The sequence below is a fragment of the Acanthopagrus latus genome, chromosome 20, assembly GCF_904848185.1.
Source record: "Acanthopagrus latus isolate v.2019 chromosome 20, fAcaLat1.1, whole genome shotgun sequence".
In the NCBI taxonomy this organism is placed as follows: Eukaryota; Metazoa; Chordata; class Actinopteri; order Spariformes; family Sparidae; genus Acanthopagrus; species Acanthopagrus latus.
In genome coordinates, this window is record NC_051058.1 from 7,342,693 (window position 1) to 7,366,009 (window position 23,317).

A 23,317-nucleotide genomic window follows, 5' to 3' on the forward strand; every position below is an offset into this window, starting at 1 on the left:
AAATTACGTATTTATACAAAAATTGGAATGACGTGTAAATAACCATATAACGATAAAAAGAAGAAATAAACTAAAATGTCCTTTCAGCCATATACAAATAAATCACAGATGAAATCTCTATTTTACATGGGTAAATTTCAATTTGTAAAAACGTGTAAATTTGTAAAAGAAAAAAATGTAAAGATAATTTCTAACTGATACTAACGCATCTTAAGTTTAACTCACATTTCGAGAACAATCTAAATATAAAATCCGTAAACATTTTGTCCTTAAAGGACCTGCGAGACCGCGGCTTATATATATGTGACGTCACCATAGACCGACACATCTTTGTCAGTGAACAAAATGGCAACCTACTGTCTCACTGTCGCCCGGCTCCAGGTAAGAGACCAAAATTGTCTATTTCTACCATATTCGTTAACTACTGAAGGATGTCACCGGCTATGAATGTAATGTAACCTTAACCTAACACAATTAAATCTCTAAAAGCAACTTCTAATGATAAATAAGCTGTGAAACAGTCACCGGTTAGCTGGCCAGGTCATCGTGTCCTGACTGCACTGGACGCATCCAGTTAGTAACAGCTGGTTTGCCACTGGATCAATAAAATGCGGATAATGTTTTTATTAACAAGGACATATCACCGACATCCCGAGTCCTTAAATGAACATAGCTAGGTTCGCCTAAGACACGGAGTTTGGTGTCTAGCAGCAAGGTTAACCACAAGGTTAGAGCTCCCAGCAGCCTCACAGGCGATCAGCGTGTAAAAGACAGAAAACATGTTTGTGGAAATGAAGCAAATAATACATCAGGCAATATCTAACCTATTGATTTTGTATTAAGCCAAGTTAAAGCAATTTATTCAGTCTGCCTTACAGTTTTAGCCGCCGCTGACAGGATTTTGTTGCTGACCTATTGATAAGGGCGCACCATGTGTCTAAACTCCCAATGTCTGAGCCAAAAGTTAATTTTGAGTCTGTTTGAGTTCACCTTGACATTTACTTTGACCTGGGTGACAGATCAGGAAAGCGGATCACCAGAGCACCCTTCTCTAATGACGACGTAATGCACAAACTACAATCTTAAAACTAAAAATCACATGTACTCCAGTTAATGACACTGACCAGACTCTATAATGGCAAGGATACACTCACTTGTCTTGTAAATCTCCACTGGAGTTGTCAGAAATTCTTTGAGGACCTTGAGCCAATAAAAACTGGGGATTATACCTCATAAAGTGACTCAGGCCAGCTTCAGTTTAAACCTTTCTCTTGGCTCTTATTTATGTCACAACAATGTATTAAATGCTGGAAAAGCTCCTTAATTGATTGACAGCAACTCTCTGCTATAAGCATCTGACAGCAAAAGTCAGCAGATTAATGGTTGTAGTTTCAGCTGCTCAGTGTCACTTCTTCCCCTGAATGTCAGCTAATTGTAAATGCCTTGTCTGGTCATTGAAGACCTTCAGCTGTTTCAGTGTTGGTTCTCTTGTGTGTCTGCTTTGATAGCATACTCAATCCACTATTTGGAAGGAGCCACTTCATCACGCTTGCTTTATTCTGGCAGTATTTATTTTTTACAAATACTATCAGCAAGCAGTAGTCTCCTGGCAGTAAATCGGTAGCTTTTATGGGTTAAGGGCACCTTAAAAGTAGCTTGGTCCAGGAACTTTATTCAGCCCTTGTCCTTATGTCCCCTCATCTAATGTGAACAGTGCACACAGTCCCACAAACTGATCTGAAAATAGAATGATGTAGCTTCTCTAACATGTGTGATTATCAACAAATTGGCAGGGAAGATGTCAGAAATGTTTTAGGTGACTGGAGTTGGCATCTCCACTGTTGTATTTGTGGTCGGCCATCATGTCGACCTGGGATCACCCTGATATCTGAGGCTTGGGAGTGAACTGCCACTCAGCATTGCATTCACACGCTGACCTCCAGTCATTCTTCCATGTGAATACAGCTGTACTATAAGTTAAATATTTTCTCAGTCTGCTCTCTCAGTTCTATTTCTCAAAGAAGATTTTCAGAAGAAGAATATAAAATCGATACCAAAATGTTAAAAATAAATCCTTTGAGTGAGGGCTAATCTATTTGTTTAACCTGATAATGTTTATGTTGCCAACATCTCCAGCTGGCTCTGGGCCATGGTGTACGGCGCCTGCATGTATCAGCAGCCTACAGAGCCAAGGCCAATGTGTCTATGAGCCGCTTCGAGCCATCTTCCTTCGTCAACTACGAGAGGCTTCAATCCAACGTAGACATTGTGCGAAAAAGGTCAGTGTTTTCTCCTCAACTCTGCTCTATATTTGCTCTGAATCACATCACTGATTCCATAAACACACTGTTATCTCTGCAAATGTTTAATCTCTAGGGTTTGTTTGCCCTTTAACACAGATTTTCTTTCCATCACAGTTGTAGCCCTTTTACTAGCTGTAGTCAGCTCGCTGTTCATAAGAGGGTGTGTGTTTGTAAAGGACAGACACAGTTCTGTGCTGAATGTGAAGATTGTTGGCTTCTGCTTGTTCAGGCCTGTAATTACTCCCGAAGTTTAGACTGGAATACACTGCTAATTATAGGACCACACAATGAAGAAATATTGTTAGATGAAAAGAAACAACTTTTTGATTTTACTTAAATCAGAAGAGGAAACCTACAATATTTTACTTTGGATCCAATAACATAACATAATACTATAAGCTTCTTGTTTCCACAGTAATGTGTGTTTTTTGTATGTAAAAAAAGAGAAAAAAACCAAACACCTCATTTCTTTATACATGTTTTGAATACTGTACATTTATTCTTATCATCTTACTTTTGCCCTGCTGAAACTTCCTCTCACATGGCAATGACCTAATATGAATAAACTTGTATATTCTATTTTCTGTCCAGACTCAACCGCCCCCTTACCCTCTCAGAGAAGATCGTGTACGGCCACCTCGATGACCCCCACAATCAAGAGATCGACCGCGGCCGCACTTACCTGCGACTGCGTCCCGACCGTGTGGCCATGCAAGATGCCACGGCCCAGATGGCGATGCTCCAGTTCATCAGCAGCGGCCTGCCCAAGGTGGCTGTGCCCTCCACTATCCACTGTGATCACCTGATCGAGGCCCAGACCGGAGGAGTCAAGGATCTGGCCCGAGCAAAGGTAAAGGGAACTTATTTTTGACAATAATTATCTCTCATGAATAATGTTGTAATGAGTTGCTAACATGTGTTGTTGTCATGATTCCCCTTCTAGGAAATCAACCAGGAAGTCTACAACTTCCTGGCAAGCGCTGGAGCAAAATATGGAGTAGGCTTCTGGAAACCAGGCTCTGGAATCATCCATCAGGTATTATTGCTTAAAGTGCAGATGCAGTGCCTCTAAATGATCATTAGCTGTAATTTATGCATGCTAACATTAGATTTCACATACGAACAGATCATCCTGGAGAACTATGCCTACCCAGGAGTGATGCTCATTGGCACAGACTCCCACACACCAAATGGTGGTGGGCTTGGTGCCATCTGCATCGGTGTCGGAGGAGCAGATGCTGTAGATGTCATGGCAGGAATCCCCTGGGAGCTCAAGTGTCCCAAGGTCAGCAGAATACAATGTTTTAATGCATTTTGTTGGCCTTGTCGTCTTGAACCTTTGTTTACTTTGTTTACCTTTTGTTGTGTCACCTCTATCCTAAATTTTCCATTTCTTTTGTCTGGACACAGTAGTTATTGCAGTTTTTTTTTTTTTTTCGTCACATTAAATTCATTATAACACTTAACAGATCAATCTCTTCCTCCAAGGTGATTGGCGTGAAGCTGACAGGCACCCTCTCAGGCTGGACGTCTCCTAAAGATATCATCTTGAAGGTGGCCGGCATCCTGACTGTGAAGGGAGGAACTGGGGCCATTGTTGAATACCACGGACCAGGAGTTGACTCCATTTCATGCACAGGTCAGTGCAAAGCTTTTCAAAACCTTACTTGATTACAGTTTGGGAATGTGTTTGCCTATTGGCTGTTTGGCTTATATCTAACTTTAATTTGTTTTGTTCTGATTTGTGCAGGAATGGCGACCATTTGCAACATGGGAGCAGAAATTGGAGCCACAACCTCTGTGTTCCCATACAACCACCGCATGCGGACCTACCTGGAGAAGACTGGACGTGCAGGTATGTTTTGGGGTTTGGTCCTTCATGATTACATACAATTTTGATAGTGTTGTTAAGTATTTGTAATAGCACTATATAAACTGTATGTGTTTGTGTCCCTCCCCATTTTCATAGAAGTAGCTTGTAACAGAAGAAAGTCTGGTGTCCTATTTGATTGTCTCAACACTCATCCTCTTGCTTCTCCCCAGAGATCGCTAGCCTGTCTGACGAATACTCAGACTTGTTGGTACCAGATGAAGGATGCGAGTACGACGAGCTCATCGAGCTCAATCTGGATGAGGTCAGTCTATTTGTGAAATAATCTTTTGGTGTGTCTGCCTTTCGTTGGATGGTTCAGAGTAGAGAACAGGTAATGCATGAAACATAGGTCATTGGTGATTTATGAATTGTAGTCTAGAGGGAGAACCTTACCTTTCCAAACTAGAGGTTATTTCACATTAATTATGGAATGTGGTGTATTTGAGGAGATCTGAGTTCTTTTAATTTTGTTTCTTACTCTAGCTGAAGCCCCACATCAACGGACCCTTCACCCCTGACCTGGCTCACCCAGTGGCTGATGTAGGTGCTGTCGCTGAGAAGAACGGCTGGCCGCTGGAGGTTAAAGTTGGTAAGGAATGACCATAGTCATAGTGCTGCTGTTTACTTTTTAAGAACATGAAGTAACTGCTGATACTACATGAGTAGTAGCTTGTTTTCACTGATAAAGTCTCTGACATTTGCTCCTTTCCCCTTTAGGTCTAATTGGCAGCTGTACCAACTCCAGCTATGAGGACATGGGCCGTGCAGCCTCTGTGGCCAAGCAAGCATTGGATAAAGGCCTGAAGTGCAAAGCTCAGTTCACAGTCACCCCCGGCTCTGAGCAGATTCGTGCCACCATTGAAAGAGATGGATATGTAAGTGTTGGTGCACAAAGGCAGGAACTTAAACTTTATTTTAAGATTTATTTAGATGTGAAGTGACTAAAGCTAAGATGTGTTTGTCTTCCTGTAGTCAAAGATCCTCGGTGATGTTGGAGGTGTGGTCATGGCCAACGCGTGTGGCCCCTGCATTGGGCAGTGGGACAGGTGGGTGTAACTTTGGAATATACATAAATCATGACGTGCTTTGTCAGAGTGGTTAAATTCAATAAGTTAATACATTGCGTGTTTGCCTGCAGGCGTGATGTGAAAAAGGGAGAGAAGAACACCATCGTCACTTCCTTCAATAGGAACTTCACTGCCAGGAATGACGCTAACCCTGCAACACACGCCTTTGTTACTTCCCCTGAGGTAAACTTGCACTAAAAGAATCCAAGATGTTCAACCTCAAGCTTACTTTTTGAAGCTAAACGCCTTCTCTGTCACCCCTCTCCTCAGATCGTCACTGCCCTGGCAATTGCTGGAACACTGAACTTCAACCCAGAGACAGATTACCTTACAGCCCCCAACGGTGAGAAGTTCAAGCTGGATCCCCCCTACGGAGACGAGCTACCTCTCAAGGACTTTGACCCTGGCCAGGACACCTACCAGCACCCGCCTGCCGATGGTGGTAGCCTCAAGGTGGACGTCAGCCCAGAGAGCAACCGTCTCCAGCTGCTGGAGCCCTTTGACAAGTGGAGTGGGAATGATCTGAAGGACCTGAAGGTCCTCATCAAGGTCAGGCCCATCAAATGGCTGCCCACGCTGGTAGTTTGTATTTAAACATTCTCGCAGCAGCTTGTGTTGTGGATGGAAAAGTTCTAACTTTTTCTGTTTCTGCAGGTGAAGGGCAAATGCACCACAGATCACATCAGTGCTGCTGGACCTTGGCTGAAGTTCCGCGGCCACCTGGACAACATCTCCAACAACATGCTGATTGGTGCCGTCAACAGCGAGAACGATGCCATCAACAAGATCAAGAACCACCTGACGGGCGACTATGGTGGTGTCCCTGACGTTGCCCGTCACTACAAGGTGAGAATGCAGAGGGGAAATGTTTACCAGATTATTGGGCCAGAGCTGCTCTTTGGCAGGAAACCATTACTGTCCTGACATAGAGAAAATGATATAAAGTAAACACAGTTACTGTGGCGTTCATAGGATAAAAGAAACAGCCTGATGACTTATAATACATCCGTCTAGTGTGTCTTGGTGCATGACACATGAATCCACCTTTAATAATCTTTCTGTCGTGTTGTGTGTAGGCCAACAGTGTTTCCTGGGTGGTGGTTGGAGATGACAACTACGGTGAGGGCTCCAGCAGAGAGCATGCTGCACTGGAGCCCAGGCATCTGGGAGGAAGAGCCATCATTGTCAAGAGCTTCGCCAGAATTCATGGTACTGCATAATAACGGCTACAGATGTTAGTGCTGCCATAAGATTCAGTGTATGGGAACAAGTCTTAGAAGGCTCCATAGCCTGTTTGTAGTTTTTCCTGTATTTATTTAAAGTAATGGTGGTTTTTTTCCCTGGACTGAAGACAGAAATCTTTAATTCATACTAGTTATTCTCTCAGTTAATAAAATGTCTCCCTCCTGTCCTCAGAAACCAACCTGAAGAAGCAGGGTCTGCTGCCTCTGACCTTCGACAACCCATCAGACTACGACAAGATCCGCCCTGATGACCACATCACCATCCAAGGACTCAAAACCTTCGCTCCAGGAAAGGTAAAGTGTCATCATAGGTAGAAAATGATTTCTCTACAGCTGTTAATTAAAAATAAAAGTGTCCAACATGAACTTCTTCTCTTCCTCTCTCTCCTTCTCTCTCCTCCTCACTCTCTCTCTCTCTGCAGCCTCTGAGCGCACTCGTAAAGCACAGCGACGGCAGCGAGGAGACCATCGTACTGAACCACACCTTCAACGAGACACAGATCGAATGGTTCAAGGCAGGCTCCGCCCTCAACAGGATGAAGGAGCTGCAGCATTGAAGAAGAAGAGGAGGAGGACTGGGTAGACAAAATGTGGTGGGAGGATTTTCAGGGGGAAAACAGGGTGGTGAGGATTGTGGGTAAGAAGAGGGATGAAGAATGTTAATGATTGTTCCTTCATCTGCATTTGCACACAGTTTAGACTGAAGTAACGTGTCGGTTATACCTCAGAGATGCCAGTAGATTGCCTCAGACTAAGTGCCAAGCTAATGTTGATGAAGGAACAATAACAACTGGTCTGTGGTCAGATTTCTCAAGCCTTCATTTGTCAGTACATAGCTTTCGTGAAGGTACTATATGCTGCTATGTTTCATAGTCAAACAGTGATAACAAGTTAGACATCAGAGTCTGTTGTAAACACATACACACACACTTTGACACACTAAGCTTTGACCCAAACAGTGACATGATATCCAGCCAGCTGATGTGCTGCCGGTGTTTCTGCAGCTGTTCAAACAGATTGAGTGCAGCCTGGAGCTCAGCCAGCTGATCACACTCCATCACCTTGTTGCTTTAGGATTGTGTTACACACTGCATGGCAACAGTAACAAGCTTTAGTCGACTTTTTCCCATTCACTCTGAACAGATGAACATTGATGTTGGTTGGGTCCATTTGTCATTAAATGTAGTGTTATTTGCTATGAACACATGGATCCAAAAGGAACTTGATGGCACACTCATTCATTCACTCACTCTCTCACATCCTTGTCTTCCCCCCAGTGGCCATGAGGAGATACTGTTGAGTGTACAAGACACAGTAGCTCGCTGGATTGATCAAAATTACCGCTTTGATGCAGGTGTCTTTCTATGGATTGTTTGAAATGCATTCTGGGTAACAGGAAATGACATAAGTACGTGAGGCAGTTTGAGAACAGGTGGTTTTCAACCTAAAACTAAATTAAACTCACATAGCGTAACTTGATTACTGTATATATGACAGTGAGAGCATTTAGGGGTCAATTTTTTGCATCCGTCTGTAAGGAAATCATGATTTTTATCCATCACAGCACATATTCAGTCAGTGTGACAAAAGGTTGCAGAGAACCACTGCAGATCATATACAGAAAGACTTTTATGCTTTAATACTCTGATATTACAGTAACAAAAAACCCTCTTCTTCCTCAACATCACCACCACCATTTTTAAACTGCCTTCCTGATCAGTCCTAACCTCTTCACAAGGTCAAACGCATCATATGGTTTTTCCCATTGTTTATTTATTTATACTTTTTTCCTGCAAAAGGTTCAGTTCTTGTGTGTATTTTGCATTAAATATTTTGTTCAAAATCAGATTTCCTCCTTTTGAACAGGGTAAACTTTCCTCTTTCATCCCATATTCTCAGTGCCCTTCTTGGAGGGTAACGAGTGACTTTTAAACAAATGAACTGAAATTGTATTTCACACTCAATTCTACTGTGAACAATGTAGAAGAGCTGAAAACTGATGTGATGCTGTGTATTACCACTTGCTATAATTGAGCAATGTGGCCACTCAGAAGAAACCGAGGTTACCTTGTCAGCCGGTTTTGGTCCTCTTCGGGTATAATTAACTGAATTTCACTCCAAATCCTCAACATTGAGGATCAGTACTTCAGATCAGATGATCAATATAATGTTTAGAAGAAGAAGTTAATCACATGAAGTGAAGTTATACCACTTTCTTCCTCTAACCCACTGTATGTAAAGTGTCTGGTTCCATGTACATTTAAGTGTTTGTGTTTTTTTCTTTTTCTCCCAGATTATCTTTTCTGTGTTACAGAAATGCCAATGGGTTGTAAAATAAAAATTCACAGATCTCATTTATTTATATTGGCTCGGGTGATGTTATTAATATCTGTTGATAAGGTGAAGTTGCTGGTATATTTGTAGAGATGTACAGCGATATACTGATCTATCCTCGTTAAAACTCAGTGAATATGCAGTTGATGTACAGAATGGATAACCCTGAGCAAATTAACAGCATTAAAACTGATCTGATCTGGTCTTTATTATGTTGGTTTTAATAAATGGGCTTTAGAAAGACTTCAAAAGAATATTTAGATTCCAAAATGAAATGGTAGCGCCCCTTTGAATGTATAAATATAAATCCATGGATCCTGTTTTGAGTGGCAGGGTCTTGACAGCTCAGATGTCTCACATGTTGTCTGGGGGAAAAAAAGGGATAAATATGGTGGTTGGTTTGCTTCCACCAAGGAGGAAATTTGCATCCACCATGTCACTTTCATATTGTCTTAATACAGGATGTATTTAAAAAAAAAAAAAAAGACACTGCCCTCACTGATCAGCTGAGAAAATGGGGGATAAACTGGATTGGAAACTAGTCTAAAGAGGATTTAAGCAGCATATTTCGACACATGCCGACCTCTGTTCATTATGACGGTCCAACGTGGCCTTTTAAGAATGTTTTCATCCCTCAATAATAAGACGCTTGTCTCCTCTCTGCAGGAAAAAAGGCTTGATCTCTTTCGGGAAATGTCACAGAAACAGCCCCGGAAATTATTAAATGGAGGAATTTCCACAGTGTCTTCTTTCCTCTTCTCAAAAAGGGGAATATGATTTCCCTAAACGTAGAAGATACAATACTAGAGCAGCAACGTTAGTCTGTGGACTGTGTATGTTGAGAGAACTGCAACAGACATGATTTAAGATTTTAAAAAAAATAGATGTATTATTATGTGAATAATAATTTGATGTGTGATTCTGTTTTCTTCTTCAAAAAAGTCATATGCCTCTTCTAAAATTCTTTCAGTTTCCTATACTCATTGAAACATTCAGAATCTATAAATATGCAAATAATCTTCACTTTGAAAGTTAAACTTTAGGACACAAGTCGTCTCCTACTTCACTGAAACATCTTATCACAGTGTATGCATGCACTGGAAGTTTAAAGCTTCCAAATCACATTTTAACGTGTTGCATAGTGGAACATATTTGTCTCCAAACTTGTTGGGATGCCGCTAAATCATCTTGTACTTAATAACTTTCAGCAGATGATCATCATCATCAAAGTACTGAATTGCATGGGTTGTAGGGTCATCTTGACAGTCAGGAAGCCCAAGTTACACAGGTGTGAATCTATTATGATGGAGAAATAAAAAAACACCAAATCTACCTGAATTGAATGCAGTCAGGTAGTAGTGCATCACTGGGACACTTCCAGTGTTATGGATGTGATATGGTCAACAAACTTTGCATTCTTGAGGCAATTTGCATTTACTTCATGATACCACTTTGGAAATCTTCAAACCTCAAGGATCACTGATAAATACCACTGATGCATAGCAATATGTCTACTTTGTGGGTGATACATCACATGGAATTACCCATGTACTGTAAAATACAACATAATTTTATCATGAATATCAATAGTGGCCAATAACTTGCACTGAATATATCACCGTACAGTTACACCACGAGGATTAGACGACATTAAGCTAACTGAGTTACATACATTTCAATCATCCAACATCATCATAAACACTGGTTGTTGTCATCAGGAACTTATCTCTACATGTACAGCTAATAAAACACACTTTTGTCCATAAAATGAACAGTGTTCTGGCAGAGCTCTGTACAACACGAGCCAGCATGGGTCGGTACCAGCAGGCTGTTGTGGACTAATTAATTACAGGGTGCACCTGTGAAGTCTGCAAGGGCCCAGCCCACTGTGGCGTTCAAATACCGTAGTAAATCTCATTGGCATGATACAAAATAATGAAATCAGTAATGGGACAGCAAGACAGGTAGCAATGGCAAGTGAGATCATTAACTATACTAACTTCATTACAAAAGCACACAGAATGTGTTCATATAGCACAGAGCACAGCACCTTCTTCCGTACAATATTTCTGACCACTGCAGCCGCAGGATTCTTCTCAATGTGTTTGTAGACACAAAGGAAAATCATCAGTGACTCTTCATGACAGCCATTGTGAATAAATGGAGAAATGTATGTTTAATTAAACTTTAGTTAATACTTTATAGTTATTTATCTGTTAACAAACAATGCAGTTGTAAAGGTTTATAAACATCAGCTGCAGCTTTACAAGCAGCTATTGCTTAATGAATGTACTAAAGCATTTCACTGTTTGTTAACAGTGAAGAAACTATGAACTGAAGCTCAGTGAACTTTAAGTTTACCATCAACAGCACACACTGACACAGTGACAGACTCTTTACAGCATCTGTTGTATATTGTCAGCATGAACAGAAACAAAAATGTCATTAATAGCAGCTGTAAAATGAAAAAACCAGAATGCATGCATCAGACATGATGTTTAGTGTGAAGTCTGTAACTTGCTATTATTTCTGTGGACACAGATGCCGTCTGTGATGCAAGTGGTCAGTTGGAAAATATCTAAAAATAAATGATGTGTCTGTATTTGTTTATGTTTAAAAATGGTGCGATCTGCTTGATATGAGTGAATTTGTCATTCATTTACCCCCCAACACATAATCAATACATGTTTAGTCAGGTGTCTTATGATGCATTCAGGTCCCTTGTGCCTTCATGGCAGTGGGGCCACTAAAAGTGAGTGGGAGAGTTTGTGGGAAAAGGGGGGGATGGGTCGCTCAATGCATTTTCGGGTTTCAGTACAATAAATACATCATCCTGAAAAAAAAGGCAAAATTGCTTCACACCATTTTATACCAGGATGCATGAAACCATAACAATAGTAAAAGTGGACGAGTGGGAAGTAGCCTACAATCTGTTGCGTGTTTCTTTTTTGAATGACATTTAATTTTGCGGTGTAAAAAAAAAAAAAAAAAAAAAAAAAAAAAAAAAAGAGAGAGAGAGAGAGAGAAAGACTCCATCACTTGTAACATGAGTAGATGTGACATTGATACAGTGTTTTAGAGGACGTCAGCTCAGGCTTCACACACAACGCCTGCGTGTGGATCCAATAAAACATCCCAGCTCATCCAGCACCCTGTTCAATCTCACTGGTCCGATGACAATAAATAAATAAATGAGAAAATAAACATTGAGAAAGCGTCCACGAGCAGAACAAAGAGTGGACTGTAGTGCGGTGAAGCCCGCTGTTGTGTGTTTTCAGCACAGTAACCCTCTGCACCCCCGCCCCGTCTCCGCCGCCTCCTTCTCATTTGCTGCCGCTGCCTTTTCATCCCGCCTGTGTGCGCCGCATCCATACCAACATCCCCCTCACTCATTCACCACATGTCCCCGCTGCTCTCAACACCGGCTCCGATCGGACTCGATTGCCTTAAATCGCCTCAAAAAACAAACAAACAAACTGGGGGGATGATCCTGTGACCGACAGCCGATCGGCGCTCTGACGGTAAGCGATCCGCGTGTAATCGATCGGGGGGATTTTTTGGATTTGTGATTTGTGATCTGTAGCGTGGCTTCCCGAGTCTTTTATTCTCCGTGTCGGGCAGACGACAGGTCGGGTTTTTATGGCAGTATTGTGTTGAAACGTCTTCAGGTTTGTCCGTCTCATGCCCCCCTCGTCTTCTTTCATGTGTCCCATTTCGAGACCCATTTTCTTGGTGTCACGTTTGTTGGCCACCGGGCGAAGCATCCCTCTCGCCCTGTTGTCTCAAGCTGCCACAGTGTGAGAATGTTCTGGAAACAAGCCGCCTGGAGGGCTTTTATTTTGTAGTGAATTATTAAGGCTCTGCCAGCTTCACACTCGTACAAATGATATCACACAAACAGGCTGCATGTGTGTATGTGTGTGTGTGTCTTTAACAGCTTAATATAAAGTTTAAAGACTGGCTGGCCCCCCTGTGTGTGTGTGTGTGTGTGTGTGTGTGTGTGTGTGTGTGTGTGTGTGTGTGTGTGTGTGTGTGTGTGTGTGTGTGTGTGTGTGTGTGTGCAGACTAGTTGACGTGTCTGCCATGCTGATGCAGAGGAGTACAGACAGCCACAGTGCCCTGGTTTCACAGGGAGCCGCTTTTATTTTGGCCTTTTGTCTGTCTTTTCACAAGCTCCTCTGGCCATCCTTCTCAGTCAGTCAGTGATCTGGCTTTTCTCTCTGTTTTTAGCCTCCCTCCTGATTAAATGGTTCATCAACTCATCTGACACAGAAGCACCACGGACTCATTTAAGGAGTCCACTCCCGGCCCCCCCCCCCAATAGCAGGAGCCCCGGCCGGTCAAGTTGCTGAATTATTTAGGCTGCATTGGTTACTGCCTCGTCATCCGTCAGCCCGTGGTGTCAGTCCTGTGCCACCAACCATGACAGATGTGCGTGTTCATCACCGCTGCATCAACACCGTCCGACACGATGCCAGGGGGATAAAAGCCCCACTCGTCATCAGCCATTTGCAGGATCTTTTGGCCAAATGAGCTCATAAACCGGAGGGATTAGAGCCGCTCCTGTGATGATGCTGGGGGCCTTCTGAACCCTTGAACTAGTTTTGGCCTGTTTGGATGTGCCTGGAAGAAGTAAACCTAAACCTCTGTGGTTCTCTTCCTCAAGTAGATTCTGCCCCTCTCTAATCCCCTTTTTAAAGATGTGACAGAGGAGATATGTTTTTCAGATGGTGATTGAGCCATAAGGTATTTTCAAAAATATCCATATTAATGCTACCTCACAGTTAATCTACACACTAAGTGGCACTTATATTAATGCTACGCTGTCCGAGAATAAGAATTAGGCTAAATAACAGAATTAAAACTTATATTAGCATGAATTGCTTCTCCAGTAATGCCCAGACTGAAACACGTTTATAATCAATAACATTTGCAACACCATATTTTCTATATGCCCACAATTTAAGTGTTTATTGAAGTTTATCAGACATTATTTGTTGGAGTTGGGAGATGTTAAACCATTGTAGTCCTTTATGTCTAATAGCAAAGAGGGCAGATAGGCAAGCAGGTGACCAGGTGATGTCATTCTACCAACAGTGAACACTGTGTTTTAAGGTGCAACATGTTGAAATTGGCCACCTGTCAAATTCATAACGCAAACTGCTGCTTTTTATCTAAAACATATGACTTGTTATCTCAAGGACTTGATTTTTTTTTAGTTAATGTCTGTAGCTGCTGTTAGCGAGTTAGTTCAGGTAGCTGTGCGGGTAGTGTTTGGACTGGGAGCACAGGAGCTTTGGATCAGGATGGACCAGGACTAGCTGGTTAGCATGCTAATTTTAGCAGATATCTCTGCACCACAATACAAAGATAGCACAACGTCAAAATTGCTGATTACTGACATTCTGTTGATGATTTCAGTTAAAGTTTTTGTTTTAAGTTCTTAAATAATACTTTTACATAAATATTTCAAATAAGTATTTACACACAGCATCATTAAAAAGTAGAACGTAGAACTAAAAATGTAAGCAGATACACTGGAGTCCTAGTACCTGACTCAGGGCGAACAAGAGAAATGTAAGCATGCTAACACTGCAAACTACGATGCTCAACACGGGAAACATTACACCTGCTTAGCATCGCCAAGTTAACATTGTCATTGTGTAGGATGTTGCCATTAGCATTTAGCACAAATAATAGCTGTAACTAGTACAGTCTCACAGGGTTTGTAGCTTGGCTTTTGTTTTAATGCGACTGCTAAGGTGACTTCCGTTTCCACAGAGGTTAAAAGAACAAGTGACCGCGTGGGTGTGAAACTCTGCTAGCTCACCCGAGTTGGCAACATTAGCTCCCATAGGCTGTGACTTGAATTTATTGTTCCTGATAAATGTAAAGTAAAACAACCCTACCTTGTAAACCTCATCATTTGTTCACAGTTATTCTGGAATAAATCCTGATGAGAATTGTTAAACTGTGCAATAACAAGAACGATTCCACAACACTGTTAGCCTGAAACAACTGAACTTCTTAACCCCCAAATTATTATCTCATTTATGTTTCTGTTTTCGTAGCCTATTTTTGTAATTCTAATGGGCTGTTGTTTTTGTTCACTGATCGTTTGGGTTTACAGTCGAAGGACACTTTCTCCTTAAATGGTAAAAGGAGGAAAATTATCTTACAGTGTGTTATTAGTCATCAACTGACAGCAGATGGAGGCGGGACCAGTGAGGAGACATTCGTGAGGGGGTTAGGTAACGAGCAGAGGTGGCAATAGTTTGGAAAACGACACGTATCAAAATGAACACTGGTGCTTCCATTGCGGTAGAAGTTGTTATCCTAGGATTGAAACTTGAACACCTATTACATATCTGTCGAAGAACACACACTCCTCTCAGAGAGAGAAGTGATCGGACGGTGGGAGATAGGAGCCTCTGGATCTCAGAACTTGTGTGTGCAACACCAATCTGCATCTGTGATATGAAGTGTGTACACATCAGGCTTGTTAACCTCTGCCTCAGGACCCTCGCTGCTCAGTGTGAAAGCAGCTACCATCTCTCTCTCCACGGACACACACACACACACACACACACACACACACACACTCTTAACCTGCTATATTTAGACAGCCAGCGAAAGAGGCAGAGTGTGATATTGAACGGAGCCTGTGGGATTGACTCTGACACACACTGAATTCGTCAGTCCCTGTCAAACAGTCAGCCTGCAGATGTTACGTCAACGTTAAGAGACAGTGGGAGGTTGCTGCTGATAGCCCCGGTGACATCCACTAGATTTCGGTGTGGGCATTCAGCTTGTGTACAACAGTGCCCTGCAGCCCTTTGTGTTTTGTAGTGTGTAGTGAGTGTCAAAAATAATGAGCTGCGTGATGATACACATCACAGCTCCCACTTATAAAACGATAATTGGGTTTTGTGTCGAGGCGTGGTGGCAGAGCTCATTCGTCCTCACAGTGACTGTCTGAAACATTCCAGTGAGCAGCTTGTTGTTTACACACACACCGTAAGGAGCGATCCTCTAATGGATGTCAGTCTCGGCGAGCGGGGATTTCATTTTAATATAATTGAGCGTGATGAGCCGAGGCGGGGTCCTCCGGGGCAGGATTGTTATTTGCATAGTCTCGGGACCTTTTCAAAGCCAGCAAGATTGCAGGCTGGTGCTCGGTAATCAAATCGCTCAGTTATTTTCCTTTTGATCACAGCAGCTTCCAGCTATTGTGCACCTGGTGTTATATCTACAACTGAGGGGAAAATCCACTGCCAAACACTCTAGCTATGAAATATTTAGTTTCTGAGTTGTGTTGTTTTGTGATTCGTTTGCTGTTGTAGTACTGATGTGACAGTGTGCACAGTTTGAGCTACAGTGGAGTCTGATAAAACACACTGAAACAAGAAATCTGTTGGTGTCGGCTTTTTAAAATCAGAGAGCGCTGGCGTCTTACTAGATCGAGGTGAGCAACCTTTATTATCAAAAGAGACATTTCTCCACCCCTCCCTCGCCAGAGAAATCTATATTAAAGCCCTGTAATGAAGGTAACACAATGAAGGTAACACAGCCTAAACAAACACTTTTTTAACCGGTGTGAGTAGAAAATACCATCAAACTTGCTGTATGCCCCACCAAAAAAGGATAAAATTCGTTCCTTGAAGCACACATGCAACCACGAAGTTAAAGTTTGTTAAAAGTGAAATGAGCAATGACAGTATCAGCTCAGGGTCGTTCAGTTCATTGACAAAATCACACCTTGCTAGAACAGACACCGCTTGGCTTCGCAATTTTACGATCAAACAATGTAAGAATCATTTTTGGCCTATATGATGTTAAGAAAAGATAACTGTTATTCATTTCCATATGATTGTTTTTTTTGTTTGTTTTCAAAACCACCGCAGAGCCACAGGTTGCTGCCCCCCGTTTTAGACTCACTACAGTATGTAGCACAAACACTCAGTATTAATGCAGCACTGAGAGCAGCTTCTCTGCTCACAAGAGCCTCAGAGGACTAGAAAGCAAAACAGTGTGAGGACACGAAGTCTGAGGAAGACTATTCAGGGTCAATGATGTATCAGTCTTTTTATCAGTATTGGGAAATTAATTCTCAAAAAATACTAGTATGTGCTGACTGCTTGACCTCTTGTTTTCTCAAGAGCTGCTCATCCACTCTGTCTCAGACTCGACGCTGCACTTTGTAGGGTTCCTCAGCGATACGGCTGCCAGATGTGAAATCGCTTGCATTATCATCGGCTTGTCGAGACATACAAAATGACACCCAATTCGCTGCTGTAAGTCGGAGCTGTGCGTCTGTGCATATGCTTTTAAAGATATCTTTTTATTCCTCATCCAAACAGCTTCACACTCAACAATGCACTTTCTCTGGCCCCCAGCCTTACACCCACCCAGAAGTAGTTCTATGAGACAGACAGACAAAGATTCCTTGCTTTATAGATGATGTCATCCTTATCCAATGACACCACCAATATGCCTGATAGATGACACTATAAATGATGTGTGCATGATACTTGTGTTCATTATAGGAGGTCATATGTTCTTCCTCAGCTTTGGAACATTTCTAGGTAATCTAATGATTTATTATTATTAGATCGATTGTTGTTTCCCTGTGTTGGCAAAAGTCGACATCCAACTTAATGTGCACTCTCGAGACGATAGAAGGGAGCCGATTTCCTGTTTTATGTGAGATCGTCAGCGTCTTACAGGAAAGCTTTTCGGATCCATTAGCTGGAGAATATGTTTATGTGTGTGATAAGTTCAGATAAGTACCAGTGAATCACTGTTTTCAGACATCTGCGACTGCACCAAGGGCACAGGTCCACTGTAGCACATCAGCTTTGCTGACAGAAACAGGACACATAATGAGACTGCAATGCAATTTAAAATATCTCTGTCAGTGCTCGCCAAAATAAACATAAAAACGTTTCTGTCTCTCTCTCTTTACTTGCCTCCCTCCTCTCTTGCAGGGTACTGTTGCTCCTCAACCTAGAAGACCTCCTCTCTGATCATCTCCCACACACTCTTGGCATGCAGGAGGTGTAACCCTCCACCTTCTTCTTTCTTGTGCACCATCGGAGGACACCTAAAATAAAGAAGAGGAAGAAGAAGTTAAAAAAAAAAGACCAAAAACTTCTACCCGTAACCAGCTAAGATGTCAGAACCTGATGCCTCCTCACCGGCAGACCCTCCGCTGCCGCTCACCTCGCCCCGGACCCCCCTGCAGCTGTCCTTCCCCTTCCTGAGGGAGGGCAGCCGGGTCTGGGAGAGGGAGCGGAAACCTCCACAGCCTGGAGAGCTGCCCAGCCCGCTGCCCACCAAACGCACCCGCACATACTCAGCGTGAGTCAGCGAGATTTTAATGTCGTCTTGACATTCATCTTCTTCAGACACAATATTGCTTCAATAATTGTTAATAAATCATTTATTATTGCTGGTAATAGGTTTAATAATGTAAAAATAACGGAAAAACAGGTTTTCTCAAGGTTTGAGCCCACAACCAGAATTTAGAGATTTTCTTAAATTTAACAGCTTTCAGTTTAATTATAAAGTGTCTCATTGATTCATTAAGCGCTCAGAATAACTGTGATGATGTCGCCCCCCTTGTTTCTCTGCAGGACAGTGCGAGCCAGATCAGGTCCAGTATTTAAAGGGGTGTGTAAAAACTTCTCCAGGTCTCAGGGTCATGGATTCATACGCCCCTCTCGTGGAGGAGAGGACATCTTTGTCCACATCTCTGAGTGAGTGAATTTGTTTAGTTTAATTTACACAGTCGGGGTTTTTCTGACTTTAAGTGTTTTTTTAGTGGACGAGCTGCTGTGCTGTTTCAAAGCATTTTGTTCGGAGAGTGCAAGAATTGAACTTTTAACATTTATTTAACATGATACGAAAATGTTGTCATCCCTTCATGGGAATTTGGAAATGACAGTATTTTGATCAGCATCAGAACTTTAAGTATTATTGCTTATTTAGATCACCTATTGCTCAAGAAGAAACAACAGACAAGAAGGCAACAAAAGGAATACAAGATTACTTATAGTTTATCATTTGCATAACACTCCACTAATTTTCCAGAAGTCTGAAATTTAAACCCTGTAGTGTCAAGGTGACGTCTACATTTTTAAGTGTGACAGGACCGGATGTTTTTAAGGAGACCTGGGGACAATTTCCAGCCATGTTTGAAGTGACGAAATACTGATATTTTGGTGAGATGTCGGGACATCTCCAGCTACGTTTGTGGAGACCAAAACAGGCTTGCAGTAGTAAAGCGCTACGTTGCCCATTAATGCCCATGTGAAACACGATGTTGAATTTGTGTCTGTGTTTCCTGGGCAGCATTGAGGGAGAGTACGTGCCTATGGAGGGGGACGAGGTCACGTACAAGGTGTGCCCCATCCCCCCCAAGAACCAGAAGATCCAGGCAGTCGACGTGGTGATCACCCACCTGAATCCAGGCACCAAGCACGAGACCTGGTCAGGTCAGATCATCAGCTCCTAGACCAGCGCTCCGGGCCGCAAGACTGCAAAGGCAAAGGCGGATTTATATGTCATTTTAGGTTTTTTATGTTTTCAGTTGTGAGATCTGGGGAACAGGGATCGGAGCTCGGCGTACAGCAGAGCTCAGCCTGTGGTAGCTCGGTTATAGAAGGGTGAACGTTTGAGTACAGAGGTTGGCGTTGAATGTATCTGTTTGAATGTTTTCCTTTTGAAGGTCATTAGTTGGGTTTGGATGTTTAAGTTAGGGTTTGAAGGTTTTGTCAGGGCTTTGTGCTAGCATTTAATTTCACCATAGGAAATATATTTTAGTCTGGAATCAGCGGTCGCTCAAGAAGAAGCGATATTTGGGATGTTGAAGAGGCCGAACCACATTTTGAGAAATTTGACCCAGTTTAGCAATCACGCAGCTCCACGGTCACATCACAGACAGGAAACTTTCAAGGGACCAACTCAGTGGAGTTCTGAATTGAAACCCTAAACGCCTAGGCAACTAACGGATGTGATTTACGTGCCGCCACTGCCAAAAGTCATGTGACAAACATCTGATTAAAGTAGAGTATAGCCATATTGTGTCTGTGTTTACAGTGACAGATGGAGATGTTTGCCTCACATCAGAACATCAAATCAAAAGGAAATACAAGAAAAATACACTTGTTTCTGTCGTTTATGATCTGCCTCGGCTCAACATGGAAGGATCTGCCTTCATCTTACTGCCTTCAGAAAATTTGAACATTTTCAAGGTTGTTTCACGCACCACGCGAGCTAGTGTGTGGCTGCCAAATGAAAACAATGAATGCACTTAACAGTGGAGAGTCAGTCTGACAAAGATCCAAATGGCTCTTAATGTGCTCCGGCCTCAGGAGCTGTGGTAAGCTCCACATATAAGGAATTATTTTCCTTCTTAATATTGTAGCACTACTGTATTTTGTCTATTCTGCAAATGTAGAAATCCAGTGATCTTGTAGCCAACTCCTATGACGGTCCTAAGTTTTGGTGGTAGAGACAATAGCTGGAAGTTGTGAGGGCCTGCCACTGGGAAACCAGGCCAGAGGGTTTGGGGTCAGGGAAGGAAACAGAGAAAAAGAAGAGGAAGGTAAGGGAAGGGAACAGGCAGAGGATAGAGTGATTACCTGTAGATGTACTTGAGCTCAAACACAGCTTGATTGGAAATGTCGTAAAGCACGTGCAAGAGGGAAGACGATGAATGAAAATCGGCAGTTCTCAGCCTATTGGTTGTCAGGTTAACTTGATAACATAAAGAAATAGTTAAGCATTTGGGGAAATATGCTAATTCTCCACCTTGCCAAGAGTTCGAAGAGAAAATTGAGACCACATACCTGCGTGCAAAATATGAAGCTACCACTAGCAGCCAGTTAGCTTAGCATAGCTTAGCTTAGCTTTGCTCAAAGACTGGAAATGGAGAAGTAGCTAGCCTGGCTTTGTACCAGTACCAGTGTAAAAACAACAGTCTTTAGGCTAAGTTAAACTAACTGCCTGCTAGCTGTAGCTTCATATTGACCATACAGCCATGGGAGTGTTATCAATCGTTTCTTGTTCCTCTTGTCAAAAATTAATATGTATATTCCCCAACTGTTTAACTTCTCCTTCAAATCATTTACAAAGCTTTATCATTTTGAAGATAAAGCTTTAATGGCCACGTTTTTGTTTTTTTGTTTTTTCATTCTTGTGATAAATGACTCCCTCTTGTGAAATGCTGTATTTCTTATTTTTTGTGGTGCGATATGTAAGAATGGTCCTTAAAAATGTAAATTAACCAAGATTTTCAACAGAACGTGAGGAAATATTAGTTTTGATGTTTTATATTGTGTTGCAAGATATCCAATGAAGTTAGCATGCTAACCAGCTAGCCCCGGCAGTACAAGGCTCCTTTACTCTGAGGTCCAAGTCTAGCTACACTGCTAACTGAGCAGTTAGCAGTTACTCTGGTGATACGCTGCACCCTCCTTGTTTTGGATATGAATTCAACAAGTGACCAATTCTTACACAGTGCACCTTTGATATAGACCAAGTAAATGAAACTGATACAGGGAAATAAGCATCACCGCATCAAATTTAAGCTCAGGAGGATGAACTGCTGATTTTTAGGTGGAAGGTTGTTGACCGGGGAGTCCAGTAAGTTTCATTGCATCATGGCAAATGACTGTGAAATTAAAAAAACTAAAAAAACAAAACAAAAAAAAAACCCAGAGCAGCAAAAGCTTCCTGATGTAATTTTAAAAAGACTATTTATTTATTGACTTATTTATTTTCATTTGTAACTATGAAACCATCAGGTGTTTGGTAATCAAAAGCTGCATTTATAAGTATTTGTGCAAATGTAAGCCTAAGTGAATACACTGCACACCTCACTCTAATGATACTACCCTGTTAATACCCCTTTGCTACTGTTGTGTCAATGTTGACAGGGAAGAAGAAGAAGAAGCAAACCTTCCACCTTTCCGTACACAAGTTTCTAATTTCTACATAATCCTTGTCTAATTTTTAATAACTAAGTGATGTTCAGGACAACAAGCAGTCTCGCTGTCTTGGAAATGGGCATGTTCCGTAGCGTTTGTCGTAATTTGTATGTAGAATGTGTTGATTCTGTTTCTTCATGCAGTAACACGGTCGGAGCCTTCAGAGGAGCGTCTTCAGGTCTCCTATGCATCTTTGATTTCTCACCATGACTGTGACTTAACACCATTGTAACACTGTATCTGTTTGGTTTCCTTGCTGTGAGAGAAATGAGTTTGATTGAGTTCGCAAGCACTTTTTATTTTTTTTCAAATCACTGTGACACTGTCTTTTGCCATTAAGAAATAGTTTGAATAAAACTTACTACTGTATTCACGGACTTGTGTGTTTATTATGCGGGTTATATAGAGCAGAGGACTACTCTCTGTGCTCATTTTCCCTCAGTCTGTTCAGTCTTCACTGGTGTCAGTACAAAGTGGAATAAACTAGGGCGGTTATTTTAAGGAGCCCTCTTCCACAAAGTGTTTTTGCAGTGAACTTTGCCTCAGTCTCTCAGGCAGCTGTTTGGAATCTGAAACTGTTAGTCTGGGTTTGATTTGGCGTAGACCTCGATGTGTCCACATGTTGTTTTGTCTTGCTGGAGTCCACGAGGGAACACGGCGGCACAGATAATTTTATTGTTCATTATGAATGTCAATGGAGAAACCATGGGTAATAAAACAACACAGACTGGGGGAAAATTGGACTTCACAGACCAAGTTTTTGTTAAAAAAAAAAAAGTAAAGAAAGCAAATGGGGCCAAATGGACAAAAAAGGTAAATTAGACTGACTTTCAACTCCTTTAGAAGTAACAGGCTACCACTGACCTGATCTGGCAACCCAACGCTACAGACTGGTTTTCCACTTATAGTGGGAAGGAAGTATTCAGATCAGCTGCTAAAGTAAAATAAACACCATCACATGGTGGAGATACACAGTCCTTTATTGAAAATGTTTATGATGTAAAATGTAGTTGAAGTAATAAAGGCAGATGTACTCATAATACAATAAAATGGTGTCTATGGTTGTTTTACTAATGATACTACATTTACAACATTTAACATTTACAGCACTTATGCTATATTATTGGATTATAATCACTGATGAAAGGTGCATTTTATTGTTGTAAGTGGAAAATAATGCATCTCATTTTATCAGCTCACCGTGTGTTTTGAACGTAAAAATCAGAATTTGTAAAGTGGCTTCAGCTCTAAACAGCTTCTTTTTCACACTTCGTCTCTCCACTAGGTGTCAGCAGTGTGTAACCTTTAGTTTGACACAATCTCTGCCAGCTGAGTCAAACAGGTGGAGTTATCTCAGTTTGTCTTTCATTGTGCCATAGGGCTGCATTCAAAATGGAGACGACACTGGACTGCACTAACTATCCTTCACAGAGACGCTAACTGGACACGAAGGCCGCATTGCAGCCCAATAATAAAACTGGAGGCCATATGTAAAGCCATGCCC

At 41.9% G+C, this 23,317-nt stretch overlaps 2 protein-coding genes across 2 annotated transcripts; both read left to right on the top strand.

Annotated features, from left to right (window-relative positions):
* The first annotated feature begins 319 nt into the window (after positions 1–319).
* On the top strand, positions 320–8,849 carry aco2 (aconitase 2, mitochondrial). Its single transcript, XM_037081944.1, has 17 exons — positions 320–381; positions 2,137–2,279; positions 2,895–3,153; positions 3,247–3,339; positions 3,430–3,588; positions 3,792–3,942; positions 4,054–4,158; positions 4,347–4,438; positions 4,660–4,765; positions 4,894–5,051; positions 5,149–5,222; positions 5,315–5,426; positions 5,514–5,792; positions 5,898–6,089; positions 6,320–6,452; positions 6,660–6,781; positions 6,910–8,849. The coding sequence occupies exons 1-17, from the start codon at positions 346–348 to the stop codon at positions 7,042–7,044; spliced, it is 2,349 nt and encodes a 782-aa protein (XP_036937839.1). The 5' UTR covers positions 320–345; the 3' UTR covers positions 7,045–8,849.
* A 3,099-nt stretch (positions 8,850–11,948) lies between these two features.
* On the top strand, positions 11,949–22,186 carry csdc2a (cold shock domain containing C2, RNA binding a). Its single transcript, XM_037082249.1, has 4 exons — positions 11,949–12,342; positions 17,809–18,181; positions 18,457–18,579; positions 19,175–22,186. The coding sequence occupies exons 2-4, from the start codon at positions 17,994–17,996 to the stop codon at positions 19,335–19,337; spliced, it is 474 nt and encodes a 157-aa protein (XP_036938144.1). The 5' UTR covers positions 11,949–12,342; positions 17,809–17,993; the 3' UTR covers positions 19,338–22,186.
* The last annotated feature ends 1,131 nt before the right edge of the window (positions 22,187–23,317 follow it).

Excerpts from the sequence above, each read along its gene's own strand:
- aco2 (XM_037081944.1), top strand. The coding sequence starts at position 346 with ATGGCAACCTACTGTCTCACTGTCGCCCGGCTCCAG. Across the intron at positions 5,793-5,897 it reads ACCTGAAGGTCCTCATCAAG|GTGAAGGGCAAATGCACCAC; the intron begins GTCAGGCCCATC and ends CTGTTTCTGCAG. Across the intron at positions 6,090-6,319 it reads ACGTTGCCCGTCACTACAAG|GCCAACAGTGTTTCCTGGGT; the intron begins GTGAGAATGCAG and ends TGTTGTGTGTAG.
- csdc2a (XM_037082249.1), top strand. The coding sequence starts at position 17,994 with ATGTCAGAACCTGATGCCTCCTCACCGGCAGACCCTCCGCTGCCGCTC. Across the intron at positions 18,182-18,456 it reads CGCACCCGCACATACTCAGC|GACAGTGCGAGCCAGATCAG; the intron begins GTGAGTCAGCGA and ends GTTTCTCTGCAG. Across the intron at positions 18,580-19,174 it reads ATCTTTGTCCACATCTCTGA|CATTGAGGGAGAGTACGTGC; the intron begins GTGAGTGAATTT and ends TTTCCTGGGCAG.